The sequence below is a fragment of the Phodopus roborovskii genome, unplaced genomic scaffold (genome assembly GCF_943737965.1).
Source record: "Phodopus roborovskii unplaced genomic scaffold, PHOROB, whole genome shotgun sequence".
NCBI classification, from domain to species: Eukaryota; Metazoa; Chordata; class Mammalia; order Rodentia; family Cricetidae; genus Phodopus; species Phodopus roborovskii.
Genome location: NW_026126434.1, coordinates 28,704,632 through 28,725,925, shown reverse-complemented (window position 1 = coordinate 28,725,925; position 21,294 = coordinate 28,704,632). Strand labels below are relative to the sequence as shown.

At 53.0% G+C, this 21,294-nt stretch overlaps 1 protein-coding gene across 2 annotated transcripts in view; it reads left to right on the top strand.

Moving 5' to 3' along the window:
* Positions 1-21,294, top strand: part of Itpr3 (inositol 1,4,5-trisphosphate receptor type 3) — a 63,948-nt gene that overhangs the window by 16,852 nt on the left and 25,802 nt on the right. For both annotated transcript variants that reach the window (XM_051187154.1, XM_051187153.1), the window contains exons 3-15: positions 9,400-9,521; positions 11,316-11,402; positions 12,725-12,883; positions 13,039-13,137; positions 13,499-13,582; positions 15,314-15,460; positions 15,660-15,755; positions 16,031-16,081; positions 16,271-16,413; positions 17,623-17,722; positions 17,803-17,963; positions 19,020-19,161; positions 19,688-19,849. In XM_051187154.1, coding sequence (XP_051043111.1) covers positions 9,400-9,521; positions 11,316-11,402; positions 12,725-12,883; positions 13,039-13,137; positions 13,499-13,582; positions 15,314-15,460; positions 15,660-15,755; positions 16,031-16,081; positions 16,271-16,413; positions 17,623-17,722; positions 17,803-17,963; positions 19,020-19,161; positions 19,688-19,849 — 1,553 coding nt within the window. The remainder of the gene's footprint in view (positions 1-9,399; positions 9,522-11,315; positions 11,403-12,724; positions 12,884-13,038; positions 13,138-13,498; positions 13,583-15,313; positions 15,461-15,659; positions 15,756-16,030; positions 16,082-16,270; positions 16,414-17,622; positions 17,723-17,802; positions 17,964-19,019; positions 19,162-19,687; positions 19,850-21,294) is intronic.

The window sequence follows — 21,294 nt, the reverse complement described above, 5'->3', positions numbered from 1 at the left end:
AGACGGAGCCTGGGTGTGGTGGGAGCAGGCAGGAACATGCCAGCATGATGCCACCAGGTCTGCAGTGTGGCTGCTCCTCTGGGAGAGGCTGGTGGGAGACGTCATCAGTCTAAATGCTGGGCAGCGGTGGGGCTAAGAGCCCAGATGGCACCCTTTGTCTGCTTGCTGTGGGGTTGGGGTGGGGTCCTGCCTATCTGATGGGGATGGAGTGGAAAGTGGTGGGGGTTTGGGGCCTGCAGAGGGCCTTGGATCAGCTTCTCCATCCACGCTTCCATCATGGAGTTCTGAGTTGGGGATTTGCTAAGGGGATGTCATAGGTTGAGGTATGCCTGCCTCAGCAGCTGGGTGGGAATGACTTCTGGTCCCAAACCGTCTGCACCACCATCAGCCTTGCTTTGGCCCACAACTGGCTCTGTGGTCTCTCACCCTGTTTCTACATTGGCCACCCTCCCTCCCCCCTCCAGGCACAGCACCATCTGCTCCCCACAGTGACTGGCCACCCCTCACCTCTGCACTTGCTGTCCCTCTGCTCATCGCGGTATGCGTTCTCTCTCACCTCACATGGTACTTTACTGTCAACTGTCAGTCACTGCTCCTGGCACCGGTGTGACCTTCCCGTTTAGTTTTCTGCATAGCTTGAGTCCAGTATGCACTGTGTTCCGTGTAATTTGCTTATTCTCTTGTCTCTCTCAGGGTTTTAGCTGGCTGAGTTCAAACTTACTGTGTAGCCAAGATGGCTGTGAACCAGATGCTTCTACCTCCCAAGTGCTGGGATTTCTGCTGCTGTGTGTAGGTGCCTGCTGGTCACAGTGCACATGAGGAGGTCTGAGGACAACTTCTAGGGAACCCTCCTGTCCTGGCGGGTTTGCACTCCAGGCTCCCAGTCATTTGTGCTCCTTGCCAGAACAATGGCTCCACAGAGGGGATTTTAGTCTGGCTTTTCTTTCTGGTTTTATTGGAAGTCCTGGCAGAGGAGGGGGGAGAAAACAGAAGGTGGAGGGGCAGAGAAAAGTGCAGGCCCCTTGTGGTCCCTGGCAGCTGCTGCCAGGGCAGGGAAGGGATTGTGTGTGGACAGAGGTGTGTGGCAGGCAGGTGACAGGGAGGTGGGTGTGGTAGGGGAAGATATGTCCTTTCTTCCAGTGGACAGCCTGGAGCTAATTTTTCACAACAAAAAGCCACTTAGTAGAACAAATACCCTTTTGACTTGTTGCATTCTTCCCACACCATCATCTCCTCCTTTGTGGTTTCCCAAGGCTTGGGTACAGGGACCTCTGGAGGTCCTTTTGGTTTCAGTGGCTCAGCATGCACAGTGACAGAGGGACCCATCACTTTCTGGGGGCTTTGGGTTGCAAGAGTCCCTTCCAGGGTTGCTGAGGCCCCAATGATGCTAGTCCTGGACAGGATCTGTTCTCTGCAGCTTCTGGCTAGCAGGTGCCAGTTGGGACATTAGAACCTGGGACAAGACTGCCTGCCTTCTGTTGGTCCCCTGGCTTTCTTCCCTGCAGCACCTTGGCCCTCCCACTGCAGGGTGTGGGCCATGGCAGGCATCTGGAAGTTGTCAGGTAGTCGTCAGGCTTTGTTCTGGAGTCCCCAGGCATTCTGCCCTCCCACCGTGGGGTGAGCCCAGCCATTGCTGAGGACTTTTCTTGCCCACAGTTCACTGCCCAGTGCCTTTCAGCCCCTAACCCATGTACCCTCTGGGCCAGGAAAACCAGTGGACCCTCATCAGTCTGCTCTGGCTCCTTGTGTGTGGGTTCAGCTCCATCCACTGCTTGTATCACCCCAAGCCTCAGCTTGTTTGGGGAATTCTTTCCAGACTTGGCAAGCCCTGGGAGGCCCAGTCTGCTGGTGCGGTGCTGGTGTGGTGTTGGTGGTGCCTCACATTGGCCCAGCCCCCTGATGGTCAGCTGTGGGCTGGGCTACCAGGGTGTGCCCCCTTCCTCCTCCTGTGAGGTCAGGGGACACCAGTGTGGGAGGACTCTGCAGCCTGGCTTCAGGGGAAGCTCAGAAGCTCCAGTGCGCCCCTCCAGGCACAGCGCCTGAACTACTGTGTTGAGGTCACCTCATTGCTCACGCTGGCTTGGGGAGGGGCATGTGGTGGCATTCTTTTACTTACATAGCTGGGTGCTCCGCCCCCAGCTTTCACCCCTGCTCTTCCATGGCACTGCCAAGCCCTTTTGGAGCTGGTGGGGTAGCACACTGGTAGGAGCACCGGTCTAGAATGCAGGGGTATTCAGAGCCAGGTGAAATGACTCATGTCAGTAATTCAGAAACCAGAAGGTTAAGACCAGTGGGCCATGGGTTCCACATGCACACCTTTAATCCTAGCACTCTGAAGGCAGAGGCAGGTGGATCTTTGATTTCCTTGTATAAATAGCCAATTCCAGACCAGTCTGAGTTACATAGTGTGACCCTGTCTCAAAACAACAAAACAAAAAACAAAATGGAGAAGGATCAAGGAAGACACCAGAAATTAGCCTCTAGCCACCACATGGCTGAGCTCATACGCACACGAACACACACGCACTCATGCACACACGCACTCACACACGCACACATTTGTGAAGTTGGTCCTGTCATTCAGCAGCCTGGTTTAAAGTGCTTGCCATTCTGACCTAGGGCTAGAGCAGGAACACACAGGGAGGTTTGACCTGTGCTAACAGTACCCTCTGTGCAGACCTGTTGTCCTGTCCTGCTGACCTAGGAGATTTATCCCTGCTGGATGTGGCTTGAGGCTGCAGCCTAATTGCTGTATACAGCATTGCAAACCCACTGACTGACTAGCCTGTTAATGACCTCAGTTCCCATACATGTCTCCTTGGCTCATGTGTGAGGGTTTCTCTGCTAAGTTCCCACGAGGGTATTTTCGAGGTGAGAACACTCCTCTGTCCTCAGAAATGACTCTGTAGCCTTTTACTGAGGTCGCTACCTTCATTCCCTCTGGGCTTGTGCATGGGAGAGGAGTTTTGAATCAGTTCTCTGGACTCTTGTTTTGAGACAAGGTCTCTTTCAAGCTGGCCCAGACCTTGTAGTCTTCCAGCTTCTGCCTTCCCTAGTGCTGAGATTACAGCTGGACACCCTACACATCTAGTTGCCTGGGGTGCCTAAGTATCAGGGTTCTAGCCATGTGGTTTCTTCACCCCAGCAGTAGAGGGTGCACTCTTGTGAGTGGCTGTGTGATACTGTATTCTGTCCACTCCAGGCAGTTTATGGACAGTCAGCTTTCCATTGTCCATGGATGCCTCTTTACATATACCCCATCTCTAGCAGGCCACATCAGGAGTCTATTGGAGTGCACGCCTTTGGGTTGCAAGCATAATCCTGATTGGCTTTGGTTTGTTTTTCAGGTCTCTAGTGCGGTGTTTGTGTGTATGTACATGTTGGGAAGCTGGAGGTCTATACTCTCTCTCCACCTTGTTTTGAGACAGGGTCTCTCACTGAGTCTAAAGGTAATCAATTTGGCTAATCTGGCTAGCCAGCACACCCCAGACTCATCTTGTCTCGTCATCCCCAAGGCTGGGATTACAGGCAACTGCTACTGTGCCTGGCTATGGGTGCTGAGGATTGAACTCAGGTCCTCAAGCTTGTGTGGAAGCAGGTACTCCCAGAAGCCCCCAGCTGGATAGCTGCTTGCCTGGCATTTGTAAGACCCAGGGTTCAATTCCTAAAAGTTCAGTCTCTCTTAAATATTTATTATTATTAGCTTATTTATTTTTGGGGACAGAGTCTCACTATGTACTCCTGGCTCAGTTGGAACTTTCTTTTTTCTTTTCCTTTCTTTCTTTTTTTTTAATTAAAAGTTTATTTATTGCTGGGTGGTGGTAGCTCATGCCTTTAATCCCAGCACTTGGGAGGTAGAGGCGGGTGGATCTCTGTGAGTTCAAGGCCAGCCTGGTCTACAAGAGCTAATTCCAGAACAGCTTTCAAAGCCACAGAGAATCTCTGTCTTGAAAAACCAAAAAAAAAAAAAAAATTTTTATTTATTATATATACAGTGTTCTGCCTGAATGCCAGAAGAGGACACCAGATCTCATTACAGACGGTTGTAAGCCACCATGTATGTGGTTGCTGGGAATTGAATTTAAGACCTCTAGAAGAGCAGCCAGTCTCTTAATCTCTGAGCCATCTCTCCAGGGCTGGAACTTTCTGTGTAGACCAGGCTAGTCTTGAATTCATGGAGATTCATGGAGATCTGTGGGATTCTGCCTGCCAAGTGCTGGTATTTAAGTCATGTGCCACAGCTAGATTTCTTTCTTTCTAAGGGTGTTTGGTCTGCATGCATGCCTGTGTGCTACGTGTGTGCAGTCCCCATGGAGGACAGAAGAGGGCGCTGCATCACCTGGAATTGGAGTTCCAGATGGTTGTGAGCTGCCACGTGGTTGCTGGGAATTGATCATCGAAGTCCTCTGAAGAGCAGCCAGTGCTTTTGACTGCTGAGCCAGCTCTCCAGACACTCCCCTCTTTTTCATTTAAAAATTCACTTTTGGGTTCAATTTCTTGGAAAATGATGTGAATATAGCATTTGTAAAATTCCACGGTTTTAATTATTTAAAAAAATCACTTTTAATTGTGGCAAAATATACTTAACAAAATCTTCCTTGCTGGAGCTGGAAAGATGGCTCAGCAGTTCAGAGCACTGGCTGCTCTCACAAAGGACTGGATTTCACATTCCAACACCATGCGGGCAGCTCACACGGCCTTTAATTCCAGCTCTAGGGACCTATACCTTCTGGTCTCTGGGGGTACCTGCACTCACATGCACATATCCATACACATGACTGAAAATAAAAAATAAATCTTTAGCTGCATGGTGGTGTCAGCACATGCCTTTAAAACCAGAAGAAGCCGGTGGATCTCTGTGAGTTCAAGGCCAGCCTCTACAGATCGAGTTCTAAGACAGCCAGGGCTACACAGAGAAACTGTCTCACTGCCCCCACCAACGACGGGCGGTGGTGGCACACACCTTTAATCCCAGCACTTGGGAGGCAGAGGCAGGCAGATCTCTGTGAGTTCGAGACCAGCCTGGTCTATAAGAGCTAGTTCCAGGACAGGCTCCAAAGTTACAGGGAAACCCTGTCTCAAAAACAAACAAAGCAAACAAACAAATTCCCCCCCCCAAAAAAAAATCTTAAAAAGAAAAAAAGATCTGTGCTCGGTGTATATGTGTGTGTGCTGTGTGTGCGCGTGCACTGTGTATATGTGTGTGTTTGCACGCTCTGTGTGTGTGTGTGTGTGTGCATGCACGCACCTGCATTTATTTTTTTAGAGAGAAGGTCAAGGTAAGTTTTGATCCCCTGATCCTTTTGTCTGTCTTCCCAAGTCATAGGCCTGAGCCACCACCATCCCCACCCAATCTTAACCATTTTCCAAGCATTTAGTTCTATGATATTCCAGATGTCATGGTATAGCCATTGCTTTGTTGGGCAGCTGTCACCACCACCACCACCACCACCACCACCACCACCACCACCCCCCGCCGCCCCTATTCTGTTTTCAGTGTCCATGAATCTGGCCATTTAGGAACTTCCTAGCAGTGGGAACAGTGTGTCCTTTCATGCCTGGTCTGTGTCACTTGGCATAAGGTCCTCAAGGTCCATCCATGTTGTATGTGTGGTGAGGGTCAGTCAGTTTGTCTGTCTGTCTGTTTCATTCTTTGTCTGTCTGGGAATACAGGACTTAATTCTGTGTCCATGGTTGGTCTTGAACTTGTCCAGGCTGACCTCCAACTTGGCAGCAATCCTGCTTCCGCTTGTCAGCTGCTAGTATCACAACCATTGAGGGCTTCAGCATTTCCCTCCCTCCCTCCCTCTCTCCCTCCCTCCCATGTGGTTTATTGAGTATACTGCAAGGATCAGGCTAGCCAGTAACTGAGTGCCACCTGAAGCCCTTCTTTTTCTTATTGCAGTGTTGCTTCGCTGTGCCTTTCCAATGTGACTTGTTTGCAGGTGCCTGCGGGGGGCCCATGGGCTGCTTTCCATGTTTCCATCCCTGCCCTTGAGACAGTGTAGACAGAGCGTGGAGAACACCGTGCTCCCATCCACATTGCCACTGGGTCCTCTGCTCCCATCGACACCCTGCCAGACTGGCAGCCTGAGCACCCTGTGACCTTTTCAACTCCTGCCAGCTGCTTGCGCCATCGGAGCTTAGGCTGACCCACTATTTGATGTACCATGTTTCATGTTTGGGGCCTGCTCCCTTCTCCAACCCTCCCAACAGCACCCACATGCAGCTGTAAATTCTCCATTTTCATCCTATAAACCAAAGACCCCTCCAGCTACCTCTCTGTAAAATGTCTTTTGTTTAGATTTGTTTGCTTTATTTTACATGTTTGAGTGTTTCCCTGCATGTATGTTTGTGAGTGTGCCTGGTGCCCAAGAAAGTCAGAAGAGGGCGTCAGATCCCCTGTAACTGGAGTTACAGATGGTTGTGAGTCACATTGTGGGTGCTGGGCATCCAAACCAGGTCCTCTCAAGAGCACTGGGTGTTCTTAGCCCTTGAGCCACCTCTTCAGCCCCCAGCAAGCTACCCACCTTTAACAGTACTCCTTCCAAGGCTGGAGAGATGGCTCAGGGGTTAAGGGGGCTTGCTGCTTTGTGGAGGGCCCATCATTAGGGTGTCAAGTGCTCCAATTCCAGCCTCCACAGGCAACCCTCACATGGACACACATGTACATTAATAAAAAGAAACATTTTAAAAATGTCTATCCCAAGGGCTGAGGATGTGACCCCGAGGTAGTGTGGGGCCTGGGTTCCATCCTGAGAGGTGTCACTCAACAATGTATTTCTAGGTTTTACTTGAGACCACTGGGACCTGCAGTGGCCTGGGAGTGTTCATAGCTTGAGGCTCTCTCACCTGGGGGATGGTGGTGATGACCTCCAGTGCTTAGGGGATGGTGGTGATGACCTCCAGTATCATGGAAAAATAAAGATTGGGGAAAACAGGTAGACTGAATAGAGGTTTATTCAGGGAGAAATAACTTACAATAGAGACAGATGAACACCAGCAGGTTCCAGTCCCAAGGATGCTGCTGGATGCTCTCTGCCCCTGTCTAGGAAGCAAGAGAGAGCTCTGGGGTTCCTGACCCCAGATCTAGTTCTTCCAAGTCACATCCGCCCCTGTCCCCACCCCCAGTGGGTGTGGTCAGTGCGACAGGTGCAGTCAGGGTGAATACCTCACTATACCTCCAGTGCTTAGGGGGATGATGATGTTGACAGTGCTTATCACCTGGGGATGACTGGCTGTGAAGGGCAAATGTAGACAGATGGCTATGGAGTCCATATAGCCCTGGGTCCTCCACCTCCTAAGTGCTGGCATTGATGGAACCCAGGGCTCAGTAAATGCCATGAAATTGCTCTATCAACTGAGTCACATTCCCAGCCCTGTCTAGGCTTTCTATTGCCAGTGCCTGGCCTTCTGTGGTGGGTCTGCTGGGTCACCAGGACACCCCCTGCACCCTCAGCCTTTCCTTGTGGCCTGTGATGCTCCTGGCTCCCTTGCCAGCATCTTATCTCCCATGCTGTGGAAGTTTCTGGACCCCTTTGGGTTCTAACACAGCTGCCTTTGGGCAAAGCACACTGCACAGTGAGAGATATTAGTTATACCACAAGACCTCAAGGCATAGGGTGTGGGCAGGGCTCCAGGGAGGAGCTGTGCTGGGCAAGTGAATGGAATGGATCTGATAAGTTCTGGGGGTTTCCAGGGAGGTGCAGGACCAGGGCAGGAAGGTCCCTCACTTCCTCCTCCTCTCTTGGGTATGAAGATGATTCATGTCCACACAGGTTCTGCCTCTTTAGTAACTGTTCCTTTCATGGGGGCCAGGCAGCTTTCAGAGTTGGGTAAGGGACCCAGGGATGGCGCACCACTATTGTGGAGGACTGGAATTCAGTGCCCGACACCCATGTCCATGTCAGGCAGTTCACAACCGCCTGTAACTTCTGCTCTAGGGAATCTATGTCCTCCTCTGGCAGATCATTTACAAAAATAAAGTGACTGGAGAAGAAGGGACTGGGGAGTAGGTCAGTGTGGAGAGGTGTTTGCCACCAACCCGGACAACAGGGGACCTGGGGATAGGATGGAGCCTCAGCCTGGAGAAGCAGGGGGACCCCAGCTGCATCTTGAGGGCTGAGCAGAGCCCTCACACACACGGAGTGCATCTTTGTAGAAGGGCCATCCCTCATGCTGGGGTGCAAGGTGGCCTCTGTTTTGGAATGGCTGCTTGCCTCTCCGTTCTCCTCCTCCATGACACTGGCCTCTTCTGAATTCTTCCCTCAATGGTTCAGGGACCTCTGCACCCCTCAAGCTGATAGCAGATCAGATCTACTTCAGATTCCCAGGGCCTGATAGCCTGCTTGACCTAGAGAGGGACATGGCCCTAGGGAGAACATGATGGGTCTACAGGAGGGTCCTGTCCTCTTGACTTCCTGTCCCCTGCCCCCACCCCTGCACCTTCCCAGAACATGTCTTGCCCTGTTGGACCTGCCCTCAGAGTTTGTAGTCTGGTGCTCAGTTGTGGCTGTAGAAGGTTCTTCAGGATGACTGAGGCCAGCTTCCCTGGAGGCTATGACTCCTGTCACGTTGGGGTGTTCACAGCGCACAGGGCTGCTCTCTTAGACAGCCCATCCACCCCTGGAGCCCCTTCTCCCCTTCCGTCAGACTTCAGGCTTTTCCGGCTGAAGCTTCATTTGGCTAAGTAGGAATTTAGGATACCATTTTTGGACTTTGGGCTTACAAAAGTGACATGTGTTTTGTTTCTTGGCCAAAATGAAAGCTTCAGTAGTAAGTTTTGTTTCTGGACCTTGGTTTTTGTCCTGAGAAGCATAACTTGTGTAAAGGTCCCCAGAGATGTGGGGGGTTCTTATCTGTCATATAGGGAGTAGGAAGGAGCCCAGTAGAATGTGGTGTCTCACCTCACCCAAAAGGGGACTGGGGAATGTGAGCTGTCCCTTACACAGGAGGGCCTGGACTGTCAGCTGTGAGATGGGGATGAGCCAGGGACGCAGGGCAATCTGGTAAGGAATAGGCAGGAGTGAATAGATGTCCACGTTTGCTAAGGCCAGCAGAAAGCATGGAGTGAGGCCTAGAGGCCAAGAACCTCTGCTGACTTCCCTAAGGGAAAAGGGCACCTGTTAGATGCATGCTGAGGTTACATTTGTCTGTGCGGACACCCCATTTGTTACATGGGTGCTGGGTTACTTATGTGTGTCTGTGTGGGCGCCCCATTTGTTACATGTTACTCCTAAGTTCAGAGTTTCAGGCCAAGTCTCTTGTGTCTATGCTGTTCGTGTAGCTGTTTCTTGTCCCACTGAGTGGGCAGGAGGCTGGGAGAGGCTGGGAGACTGCAGTTCTGCCAGGAAGCCCTGAGCTCTGACTGAGCCCCCATCTCATCCTATCCCACCCCAGATTGCCTCTTCAAAGTGTGCCCCATGAACCGCTACTCGGCACAGAAGCAGTACTGGAAAGCCAAGCAGACTAAACAGGACAAAGAGAAGATCGCCGATGTGGTGCTTCTCCAGAAGCTGCAGGTGTGTGCACAAGTGCACACGGGACGGGGCGTATGGGACGGGGCGTGTGGGACGGGGCACATGGGATGGGGGTGTGCACAGGACGAGGGTGCCTGCTACTCAGGGCCAGTGGGGGATGCATGCATGAGATGAATGTTTTGGAAACCCTCATGGGCAACGACTGGTGTCAAAGGCATGAACGAGTCGGGGCAGGCCGTGGAGTGGAGTGCCTATCTAGGTACCCAATGTCTGTATAAATCCTTCTTGCCCGTTACACGATGGACATAGCTCTCTATGCAGAGCACATGATTTAGCAATTAGATATGAACAACCCTAACAGCTGTACTCAGACTCACTAGTGGGTCTAGAGGTGCGGCTCCAGGGAACCTCACCGGAGAATCTGAGTCTCATCTTAATCTTGAGGCTCTTGGGACCCATCTGGCCACACTGTGAGTGTGGATTGAGTAGAGCCAGCTCCCAGGTCTCTCACCCCTTAGGTCTCTGACCTCCCTTGGGTTTCTTGGACACATGTATAGTGCTGTGTTGCTGGTCTGGTGGGTCACAGGCTCTTTGTGAGTGGAGTCTCAGCTCACCCACTGACACCGACTGTGGGAAACTTGGAGTAGGGTCAGCAGCTGTGGTATGCCTCTGAGCCCCCTACCTTGAGGCCTCGGAAATAAAATAGGGGCTGGGTGGATGCCCAGGTAGCTGTGACCTGGCTGTGGAGGGAGGGGCAGAGGGGCTCCCTGAGCTCTGGTCTCAGGGTGGGGCTGTTCCAGGCTTCCTCCTACAGCCAGTGCAGACTGAGCTGAGCTGGGGATGAGACACAGGGGTCACACCTGAGTCCAAGACTCAGACTGTAGTTTTGTCATGTGACACACGCTTGGCTTCCCAGCAGCCTCTGTAGCCCTGGCTTGATTTACCCTAGGCCTGGTAACAGCACTGAGTGGGAAGAAAGGGCAGAGGGGCCACTGTCCTCAGAGTGTGCTTGTCTGATTGAGGAGGCCTTTCTTCAGGAAGGTTCTGGGTTGGTGGCACAGTTTAAAGAGGTTCCCTGAAGAGGTACAGAGCTCATGCTTGAGGCCACATGAGCTGCTGTGGCATCAGGGAAGGGGCTGAAGCTGTGGGCAGGGATCTCTGGGGTGGGTTGGGGGAGGAGGGGGTGTCGGCCTTCTCCCAGCTTAGTCTAGGGTGGAGGAACCCCAAAGAATGGGGTAAGGAGTGTATACAGGTTTAAGTTGCTGGATGTTTCAGAGAACATGAGGGCTCAGGATCCTCCTGGAAGGTGCCCTCCAGGGTAGGATCAGGCTTCTTGGCCATGGTGAGCTGTCAGGATGATCATGTCGTCTGTATTTGAAGTCTCAGGCCATTGCTTTAGTGGGAGGGATTTCCCCATCCCTTAAAGGCCTCCTGGATGCAGCACCAGGGACTGGGGGCCAAGGGTGAGTGTGTGTGTATGTGTGTGTGCATGCATGGGTGTATATGTGTGTGCATGTGTGTATGTATATGTATGAGTGTGTGTGCATGTGTGTGAGTGCATGTGTGTATGTATATGTGTGTGTATATGTGTGTGCATGTGTATGCATGAACATGTGTGCATGTGTATGTGTGCATGTGTGTATGTATGAGCATGTGTGTGCGCATGTGTGTATGTATGAGTGTGCACATACGTGTATGTGTATATGTGTATATATGAGTGTGTGTGTGCACGCATGCGCATATGCGCACACACGAGTGCGTATGTGTGCATGGAGGCATCTTCCTCTGGAGCAGTTTCTGATACCCTTGCCTGCCCTCACCCCCACGTGTTTGCAGCATGCAGCCCAGATGGAGCACAAGCAGAACGACACAGAGAACAAGAAGGTGCATGGTGACGTGGTCAAGTACGGCAGCGTGATCCAGGTGTGGCCTTGGTGCAAGTACTCCCTGCTCTGTGTGTGTGCACGAGAGTGCATGTGTGTGCGTGCGTGGCATGCTCTCTCCAGTGGATGGCTTGCTACCACATTTTCAGCTGCACTGAAAGTTTTTAAATCAGGAGTCATGAGCACAAACAGCTAGGCTCTGATCTCAGTGTGGCTTTGTCTTTCTTTAGTTTGGTGACCCCAGACAAATTCCTTAACTCCCCATGCCTCATTTATTTCATTTGTGAACAAGCCTGTGGGGCTGGAGATGTCTCAGTGGTTAGAAGCACCTGCTGCTCTTGCAGAGGACCCAATTTAGATTTCTAGCCACCACATGGGACTGTTTACAACAGTCTATAACTCCAGTTCCAGGGGAAACACTGCCCTCTTCTGGCCTCTGTGGCTACTGCATGTACACAGTACACATACATGCACACAGGAAAAACCTTTCTACATGTAAAATTAAATAAATCTCAAAATGGGCCAGTGATAGTGTTTGTTAGAAAGGGACTGACAGGTGTGGCATGAAAATAAAAGCAGGCACCTTCAGAATTGGAATTGTTCCTTTAACCAGAACTTCTAAAGTCTCCTCGGAATCCATGCATTGGGTGTGGTGTGCTTAGGCCTTAGCGGGGCGGAAAGGGATGGAAGATCCCATCTGTACGTCAGTTCCCCTGCTGTCTCAGAGTGGTAGACATCACTCAGAGATGCTGGTCCTCTAGTCAGAGGCTTCTGGGGCCTAACAGCCCACAGGTGTTATTGATGAAGTCCACTTTCCCACACCCAGCTTCTCAGTCCACCTGAAGCTCTAACCCTTCATTGTGTGCCTGTAGGGATTGTTATAAGATGCTGTGTACTATTAGCTAAAGCTGTAGGTGGAGCTTAATTGGTAGGGTGCTTGCCTTCGTATACAGAGCCCCGGGCTAATTGCCGGAGCCTCATAACTGGGCAGGTGGGCCTCATCTACAAACCAGCACTTAGGAAGTGTGGGCAGGAGGGTCAACAATCCCAGGTCGTCCTGGACTATGTCTGAGAAAGGATGACACAGGCTTAAATGTGTGTAGTTTTTGTTTCTTCGTGGGGGTGCGGGATGAGCCAGGACCTGTGCACGCTTGGCAGGTCATCTCCCACTGAGCTGCACCTTGACCTGGCATGCAGTTTTGAGACTAGTTGCTTCTCTGTGACAAGGTGTGCATATTTATGACTGTTTGTGTGTGTCACGGCGTGTCTGACATCTTGTGTGGCCAAGGGTCCAGTGTCCTCCTCCCCGAGGGCCTGGGACCCAGGCCTGGTGGCCTCACTCCCGCTGCACCTATACCTCAGCTTCTGCACATGAAGAGCAACAAATACCTGACCGTGAACAAGCGGCTGCCAGCCCTGCTGGAGAAAAACGCCATGCGGGTGACGCTGGACGCCACAGGCAACGAGGGCTCTTGGCTCTTCATCCAGCCCTTCTGGAAGCTACGGAGCAATGGGGACAATGTGAGCCCAAGGCCAGGGCAGGAGGGGACTGGGTGGAGGAGGGATCCCTCCAGGTTCTAGTTCTTTCTTAGAAGAGGGACTGAGCAGAGAGAGGAGGTCCTGATGGAAAATGCTTTTATTTTTCTCACCTCACTATGCCTTGTCTGTTCCCAAAGGTGGTCGTGGGGGACAAGGTGATCCTGAATCCTGTCAACGCAGGGCAGCCTCTACATGCCAGCAATTATGAGCTTAGTGACAATGCTGGCTGCAAGGAGGTGAGTGGGGTGAGGGGTGCATCCTGGGACTGAGGGCTGGCAGCAGAGCCCTGGCTATGTGTACCTCTTCCCTGCTTCAGGTGGTGCTGCCCGAGACCCTGGGTCTCGCTGCTTCCCTGCCCTGCCTCCTGGTGTTCAGTCTCACCCTTCACCCCACTGGCCAGCTGCCACAAGTGTCCTGGTTAGGGCCTGGCACCTTGGCTTCCTGAAGCACCCTGAGACGCAACGGGAGCTGGGCTGGCTTCCCCTTCCCTCTCTCCCCTGCTCCTGGTTCCCCCTCATCCCTCCCTGGTCTTCAACACTGGCCGCTTTTGGCAGCTGGTTCTGCTAGCTGTGTCACCAGCCTGCCTGCCCCTCATAGGTCAACTCTGTCAACTGCAATACCAGCTGGAAGGTCAATTTATTCATGCAGTTCCGGGACCACCTGGAGGAGGTGCTGAAGGGGGTGAGTTCGGAGCCGGTCCCCTCAGCAGGCCCCTTCCTCTCCCTGTCAAATGCCTGCCTTGGCTCTGTCCCCTTCAGTTTCCCACTACCCTCAGGACGTTGCCTGTGTGACCCAGCCATCTCTTCTCCCCTTGGTTTACCCACCTCATATTCTTCTCTTGCCAAGGAGCATCGGAGACCTCCCCACCCTGCCCTCCACCTTAGGGTGACCACACCCTTGCAGCACCCTTTCCTGTCTCTGGCTTTTATTCTGTGGGCCCCACATTGTGCCCTGAGCTTGCTTTGGCAAGGAAAGGCTGCTCCAAGGTCAGTGCCTGCCCACCTGCCATCATCATGGGTGCCTCTTCTCTGTCCCCAGACATGCCTGTGTGTACACTGGGAGAGGAGGAGGTGGCTGCCAGGCCAGGGAGGGGCTGGTCTGTGAGGCAGAGCAGCTGGTTCCCTTGCAGTGAATACTGACTCACAGGGGAGAATGCTTGAGAAGCTTAAAAACCATGTTCTGGTGGAGAGGCTGTTAGGGGCAGGGTAGTGTACAGTGGGAGGGTACTCTCAGGGAGCTGCGAGGGTGCTAGCTTCAAAGCAGGTACCTGGAGGGGGCCAGCCTGCTCCCTGCTGAGAAGCCTGGGGCACCCCTCACCCCTCTCCTTCGAGGCTGTGCTTAGACATCCTGCCTCCCTCATCTCAGGGCAGCTGTCTCCATCATCATGGGTTGCTCAAATGTTTGCTCCCTCTGTCCACTCAACCTTCATATTGTCCAAGCGTCAGCCAGAGCCCAGCCCCGTCCCCTCTCGGAAACCACCGAGTACCGGCTCTGAGCAGTGTGTGTAAAACAAGCCCTTGGGCCCAGCTCTGCTGTCCCCAATCCAGCTTCTGGTGAGCCATTGTGGTGTTGGGGTTGGGCTCCAGGCAAGCCAGAAGCAAGGCATTCTCATCAAAGCCTTCCTATAGCCACAGTGTCCCTGGGTTGTGCTGTGGGGACTGATGAGCCTGCGCAGGGATAAATCACTCACTTCCTCATCCACCTGACAGGTGTCCCCTGTGCACTGTGTGTAGAGCCAGGCGCAGTGCAGGAAGACAGATAACTGTCATTAGATCATGGGTGACGGCCATGGCCTGAGAGCCTGCTGAGTGGCAGCTGCATAGGGAGGAAGTATGCAGGAGGGACTAAGGTGTGGGCCCTGGGACTGACGCAGGGACTCTCCCACTCGCTCCTGGCTGCGTTCGTGGCACTTGGCAGGATGCCTCCCTTCTCTGCCTAGGTAGTGGGGGTTACTCCATCAAACGGAAGTCACAGTGGCTCCATTTTATAGAATACACAGCTGAGGCTCAAGGACATTAAGGAACGTATCTTAGCCCCTCAACTCGTGGAAACAAGATTCAAACTCAGTTTTTGTCTAAGATCTGGGGGTGAACAAGCCATGGTTTCTTCCCTCCAGCTGCCACAGAGAGCAAATAAAATGGTGGTGGGTTAGAGAGAGAGGGTGGCCCTGGGCTGGGAGACTGAGAAGGGGAGTCCTTCCTGCCTTCCTGGATGTGGCCATTAGAGGCATTTGGAGACCCTGTAGGGAGGAGGTGCCCGGTGGGTTGGCATACAACGCTCTGCTCCCAGCTGCCTCGGCTTCTCACTGTCAGCTCATGGGGTCTGACAGGCCACATGTGAGGGACTGGGCCCTGCACAGGGTCCCTGAACCCGGAAGTGTGACTGTGAACCCCCTCTTAACCCCACCCACAGGGAGATGTGGTGCGGCTGTTCCACGCAGAGCAGGAGAAGTTCCTCACCTGTGATGAGTACAAGGGCAAGCTCCAGGTGTTCCTGCGAACCACATTGCGCCAATCCGCCACCTCAGCCACCAGCTCCAACGCACTCTGGGAGGTGGAGGTCAGAGCCCACACTGTCTTCACCACCCCCGTGTATGCTAGGGGATGGAATGTCTGTTAAATCCTTCCCCTGACCCCCTCCATAGCCAAGAGGCCAGGAAGGGTCGACCTGGGCGCTTTGATCCCCACAACCTCCCCAGGTCTGAACTTTCCCTTTAGTTCTGGTCCTTCCTCAGCGCCTCACCCTTACATGTCCCCAGGTGGTCCACCACGACCCCTGCCGAGGAGGAGCAGGACACTGGAATGGTCTATACCGGTTCAAACACCTGGCCACAGGCAACTATCTGGCTGCCGAGGTGAGTGAGGGGTAGCGTGTGTGGCATCTGTGTGTGCTGGGGACACGGGTAGCACGTATGTGCTTGTTCATCATGCATGGGCCTATGGAGAAGGGACCATGAAGGGTTCTCCTGCACAACTCTCCCAGGAGTCATGTGTCCTTTGGGCCTTGGGAAGGGGCCTTGGGAAGGCACCTTGGAGGGCTATCTGGCTATGATCCTGTGTTTGGGGGTATATGTATGTGTGTGTGCACTGATAGCGCCATAATCCCACCTCACCTCTTACCCCTGTTCAGGAAAACCCCAGTTACAAAGGTGATGCTTCAGATCCCAAAGCAGCAGGATCGGTGAGCAGTGGGACAGGGCATCTGCCCTGGTAGAGGAGAGGGGTGTGGGGCGGGGAGGGTGGTGGTGAGGGGTCAGAGGGGAACGCCAGGAAACCTGGGAAGCAGGGGCGGGATGGAGGGAGAAGGTCCCTCAGACGGGGTGTGGGAGGAGGGATGGGATCTTCCCTGACCTGGGAGTCCTCATGTCAGGGGTCCCAGGGCCGCACAGGACGCAGGAACGCAGGTGAGAAGATCAAGTACCGCCTGGTCGCTGTGCCACACGGCAACGACATTGCCTCTCTTTTCGAGCTGGACCCCACCACACTGCAGAAAACCGACTCCTTCGTGCCCCGGTAGTGTATGCCATCTGCCATCTGCCCTTTGCCCTTTGTTTTTGGGGCTTCTGGTTTGGGGGACCTGTTTGCAGCTAGGCACAGCCTTGTTTGCTGCACTCGGCTCTGCCCTATGCTTAGTACACAGTTGCTTCTCAGCCTCCTGGCCCAGGCACCTGGAGAACCCAGATGCTGGCTGGGGAGGTCCAGGCTCCCATGCCTGTAAGGTCCCACCAACCCTGAGAATATAGGGTGTCACATTCCTGGGGCTGGGGCTGGGAGTTGGTTGGTAGAGGTGCTTGCCTGGCGGGGACGAAGGCCTGTGTAAACCGGGGTAGGTGGCTCATGCCTGTAATTGCAGAGATGGAGGCAGGAGGACGATGTTATCCTCCACCATGAGGCACACTTGGAGCTAGCCGGTACTGCAGGAGACCTTGTCTTTAAGAATAAAGAAATAGTGAAAGGAAATATCACAGGGTTGTAGAGATGACTCTGCAAATAAAGCACTTTCTGTTCAAGTGTGAGAACAGAAGTCTGGGTGTCCAAAACCCATGTGAACACTGGGTAGGCGTGAGGCCTATCTCCCAGCATTCGGCCAAGACTGGGAATCTCCATAGTCAGCATGGCTAGCTTGATGCTGTAACATGTGAGTTCCTGGTTCAATAAGAGACTGTGCCTCCATATACAAGATGGAGGGTGATGGAGGAGGTGGCCTTATGTCAACCTCCAGCCATGAGTTTGCACATGCACTCAAGTCCGTACATGCCTGCATACACATGTGCCACCATAAAACAAGTTCTGAGTCACCTGGGCCTTGATGTTTTCTCACCAGGAGACCTCAGGTAGCCGTGTCCACCACACTGCCTCAGTCTGTCATCTGTAGAGTGGGAATATCAAGGGTCTGTCCGCAGGCTTTCTGGGGAATTAATGGAGGAACTGTTAGCCCCTTGTCTGTAACCTGACACCCTCCCAGGCTTGGTTTGCCCAGGTGAATTCTGGCCCCATGTTCACCAGCAAGCATTGGTTTAGGGTGCACAAGATCTGTGTGCCTGACTGTACAGCGTTAGGGACAGGGCACACCCATCCTCACTGCCCACACCATGGAGGCGTGGTATGCACCCTGTGGAGAGGTGGAGAGTGTAGGAAGAGGATGGTGTTGGGGGCTGGTGATGGGAGGGTGGCTTTAGTCTGTGCCACCCTCCCTCACTGGCTCTGTGCCCTCTCACCTAGGAACTCCTATGTGCGGCTGCGGCACCTGTGTACCAACACGTGGATCCAGAGCACCAATGCGCCCATCGACGTGGAGGAGGAGCGGCCTATCCGGCTCATGGTGCGGCCCTCGTGCATGGGGCATGGGGCTGGGTCCTGCTGGAGCCTGTCCCTGGCCCCTGCTGACCCTTGTCTCTACAGTTGGGCACGTGCCCCACCAAGGAGGACAAGGAGGCCTTTGCCATTGTGTCGGTGCCCGTGTCTGAGATCCGTGACCTGGACTTTGCCAATGATGCCAGCTCCATGCTGGCCAGTGCTGTGGAGAAACTTAATGACGGCTTCATCAGCCAGAACGACCGCAGGTGCGCTGTGACAGGGACTGCAGTGGCTTTCTCAGACCGCCAGCTCCCAAGTCATGACATGGAGGCTTTTTATTATGAGTGCCAGGCCTTTAGTTTACACTCCTCCCTCTAGCTCTTCTAACTTAATTTAACCTGCTTTTCTTCATCTATGTTTTGCTTTGGGGCTTTTTACCTTTCTTTCATTCTGTATGTCCTATTTTCCTACTTCTTTGTGTCCATCTGGTCCTGGGCATCTCCTTCTCCCTCATTCTCTTCTCCCAAGTCTTCCTACTTATTCTCTATCCCCACCAGCCCTGCCTATCCTCTACTGCCTAGCTAGTGACTATTCATTTTTTATTAGACCAATCAGTTGCCTTAGGAAGGCAAGGCGAAACAGTAACACATCTTTACATTGTTAAACAAATGCAGCAAGAACAAATTAACACATCTTTGCCTGGTTAAAGTAATCTTCCACAGCAGGAGACCGTGGGGGGGAGGGGCAGACAGATGACTGAGTTTCTCTCTAGGGTCACAGAGGAGTTGCACGCCAGAAACCAGGTAGTTAGGGTGGGACTCATTCCAAAGGGGATCAGGCTGGCCATGCATCCCTGGAGTGGGGAGCCTGCCTCACTGTTTACACCATCCCAGAAGCAGCCTTATGGAGCCACTGGGGCTCACAGGAGTTAGGGGGCATGTTCAGTGTCACATAGCTGTAAATGAATGGTGGAGTCAGGACAGTGCAGACCCCTTCACACCAAACACCCACCCGCCCCGTCTCCGCATGCCCCCCACCTTCACCCTGAGTGCCCCTTGCCCAGCAACTTTCTACCATGTTTTGAGATTTGTTGTCTTGGGGCAGTTTGGGGTTCAGGGAGAGTAGGGTGTGGGGGTGTGGGACATTTCCTAAGAGCAGGTTGGAGGGGGAGGGGCTATGCTGGGCTTGGCAGCAGGGCCAGTGACTGACTCTGGAAAGGGCCATTGGTCTGCGTGGACACATGCTGGCTGGGCCCTAGGGGAGCTGCCCTCGGCGAGTCATACTTGCACATCATGCTTGCCCCTGGTGTTGCTCTTCGCCAGGTTTGTCATCCAGCTGCTGGAGGACCTGGTGTTTTTTGTCAGTGATGTTCCTAACAATGGGCAGAATGTCCTGGACATCATGGTCACCAAGCCCAACCGAGAGCGGCAGAAGCTGATGCGGGAGCAGAACATACTTAAGCAGGTGTGTGCTCTCCAGGGGCTCAGGGCCTCTACTGGAGGGACCGTGGAGGGCGTGGCTCAGCAGGAGGAGCACCTGCCTAGAAAATCAGTGAAGAGCTAGGAGCATGGATGAGTGGTAGAATGCCTGCCTGGAATTTACCTGTGAGGGTATGGAAACATGGCTCAGTAATTGATGCTAGAATTTACCAGTGAGAGCCTCAGGGTATGGATCGGGGTAGAATCCTTGCCTAGATCAGTGAGTAGGTAGGGATTTGGCTCAGTGGTAGAACACTTAGCACATTCAAGGCAAGGGTAGGTTCCATCCCCAGCATTGGGGGAAAGATGTATGTGAGCCATGGGCTTCCCTAAGCACCCTGCAGGAATCACCTCGTTTGACACCCACAGAGGCTGGAGTCCTGCTGAGCCGGACAGCTCTGGGCTCCTGTGACGACAAGCTCTGGGATGGAATCAGTCAAGGTTGGGGTTCCTGGGATGATGAGGGGTACAGGCAGGATGGAAGAGTCCCTCTCACTCTCTACACCCCTCAGATCTTTGGCATCCTGAAGGCTCCATTCCGTGACAAGGGGGGCGAAGGTCCGCTGGTCCGGCTGGAGGAATTGTCTGACCAGAAGAATGCCCCGTACCAGTACATGTTCCGCCTCTGCTACCGGGTGCTACGGCACTCCCAGGAGGACTACCGCAAGAACCAGGTGGGCACAGGACAGCCCCTGCTGGGCATATGCCCAGGCTCTGTGCCTCAAATGGTGTCTGTCTGGGCACAGAGGCTGGCAGCCAGGCAGTGTTAGGCACTAAGAACAGGAGGCACAAGATGGTGGGGCTGGCTTCTGGGGTACATGCCTGGCTGGGTTCTTACCCAGGCTGCCCTGGATTCTGCTGTTGCCATCTTAAAATACTACTACTTCCTCCCCTCATCGTCTTTTGGCTTATTGAGACAGGGTCTTGCTATGTAGATCTGGCTGGCCTAGAACTCACTATGTAGGTCACATAGGCCCACCTGCCTCTGCCTCTGGAATTAAAGATGTGTGGCACCCCCTAGCCTAAAAGTCTTCATGTTTAAACCATGTTTTCACCATTTATTTGGTACCATGTAACCAGTCTTGCCAGGAGACACAGCCCAGCTCAGAAACCGGTGTAAAGATGAGATGCCCTTCAGCTCTGGCTGCTGCTTCTGTGCTTGCCCTGAAATGGGCATTTCAGAGCTGCTCCTCTACAGAGTAGAGACTCCTCACTCCAGCCCATGAGATAACTGAACACAGGATAGAAGCCTGGCGGCCCAGCCTTAACTCTGCCCTTTTCTTTGGGACACAGTCACTGTCTAGTTTTCCAAAGTTGTAACTGGAGAATTTCAGAAGACATGCTTGGCTCTGGCAGCCTCAACAAGCTAGATCCAACCACCTACTCTGTTACTAAAGAGACCAGTGATGCTCGAAAATGTGTGTGTGGGGTCACACAGGAGAGTATTCAATATGTCCTCATTAAGAAGACAAATAGGGTTTGGTGACTCCCCAAGTCTGTCTTTGGGTGCCCAGTTGAGCTCTTAGGTTTAAATGGAGGAGGAATTGGGATGGGGGCCAAAGGGGGAAGATCTGGTCATGGCTGGGCTTGCCCGGTGTCTCAGCCCAGGTCCTACAATAGGTACAAGACAGTCTGGTCCAGGTAGTAGCCTTTACCACCTAGATAACTGCTCTTATCTTTTTATTTATTTATTTATTTTGGTTTTTTTGAGACAGGGTTTCTCTGTATTACTTTGGAGCCTGTCCTGGAACTCACTCTGTAGACCAGGCTGGTCCCGAACTCAGAGATCAGCCTGCCTCTACCTTCCAAGTGCTGGGATTAAAGGCATGTGCTACAGGCTCACTGTTGCTTAACTGTTTCAATCCTGTCACAAAGATGGGTTAGTCTGGTGTTCCTGGGCTCCAGGATGACTCCAGAGGGAAGGCTAAGAGGTTAAGTGGGCAGAGGCAAGCCAGAAACTGGGCCATAGCAGAGGAGACAGAATCAGGCTGGCTAGGGATGTGGCTCAGTTGGTAGAGTGTTTGCCTAGCACCTGTGAACCCTGGGTTCATTCCCAGCACCATATAAATGCTTGTGGTGGTAAATGCTTGTAATCCTAGCTCTCTTAAAGTGGAGACAG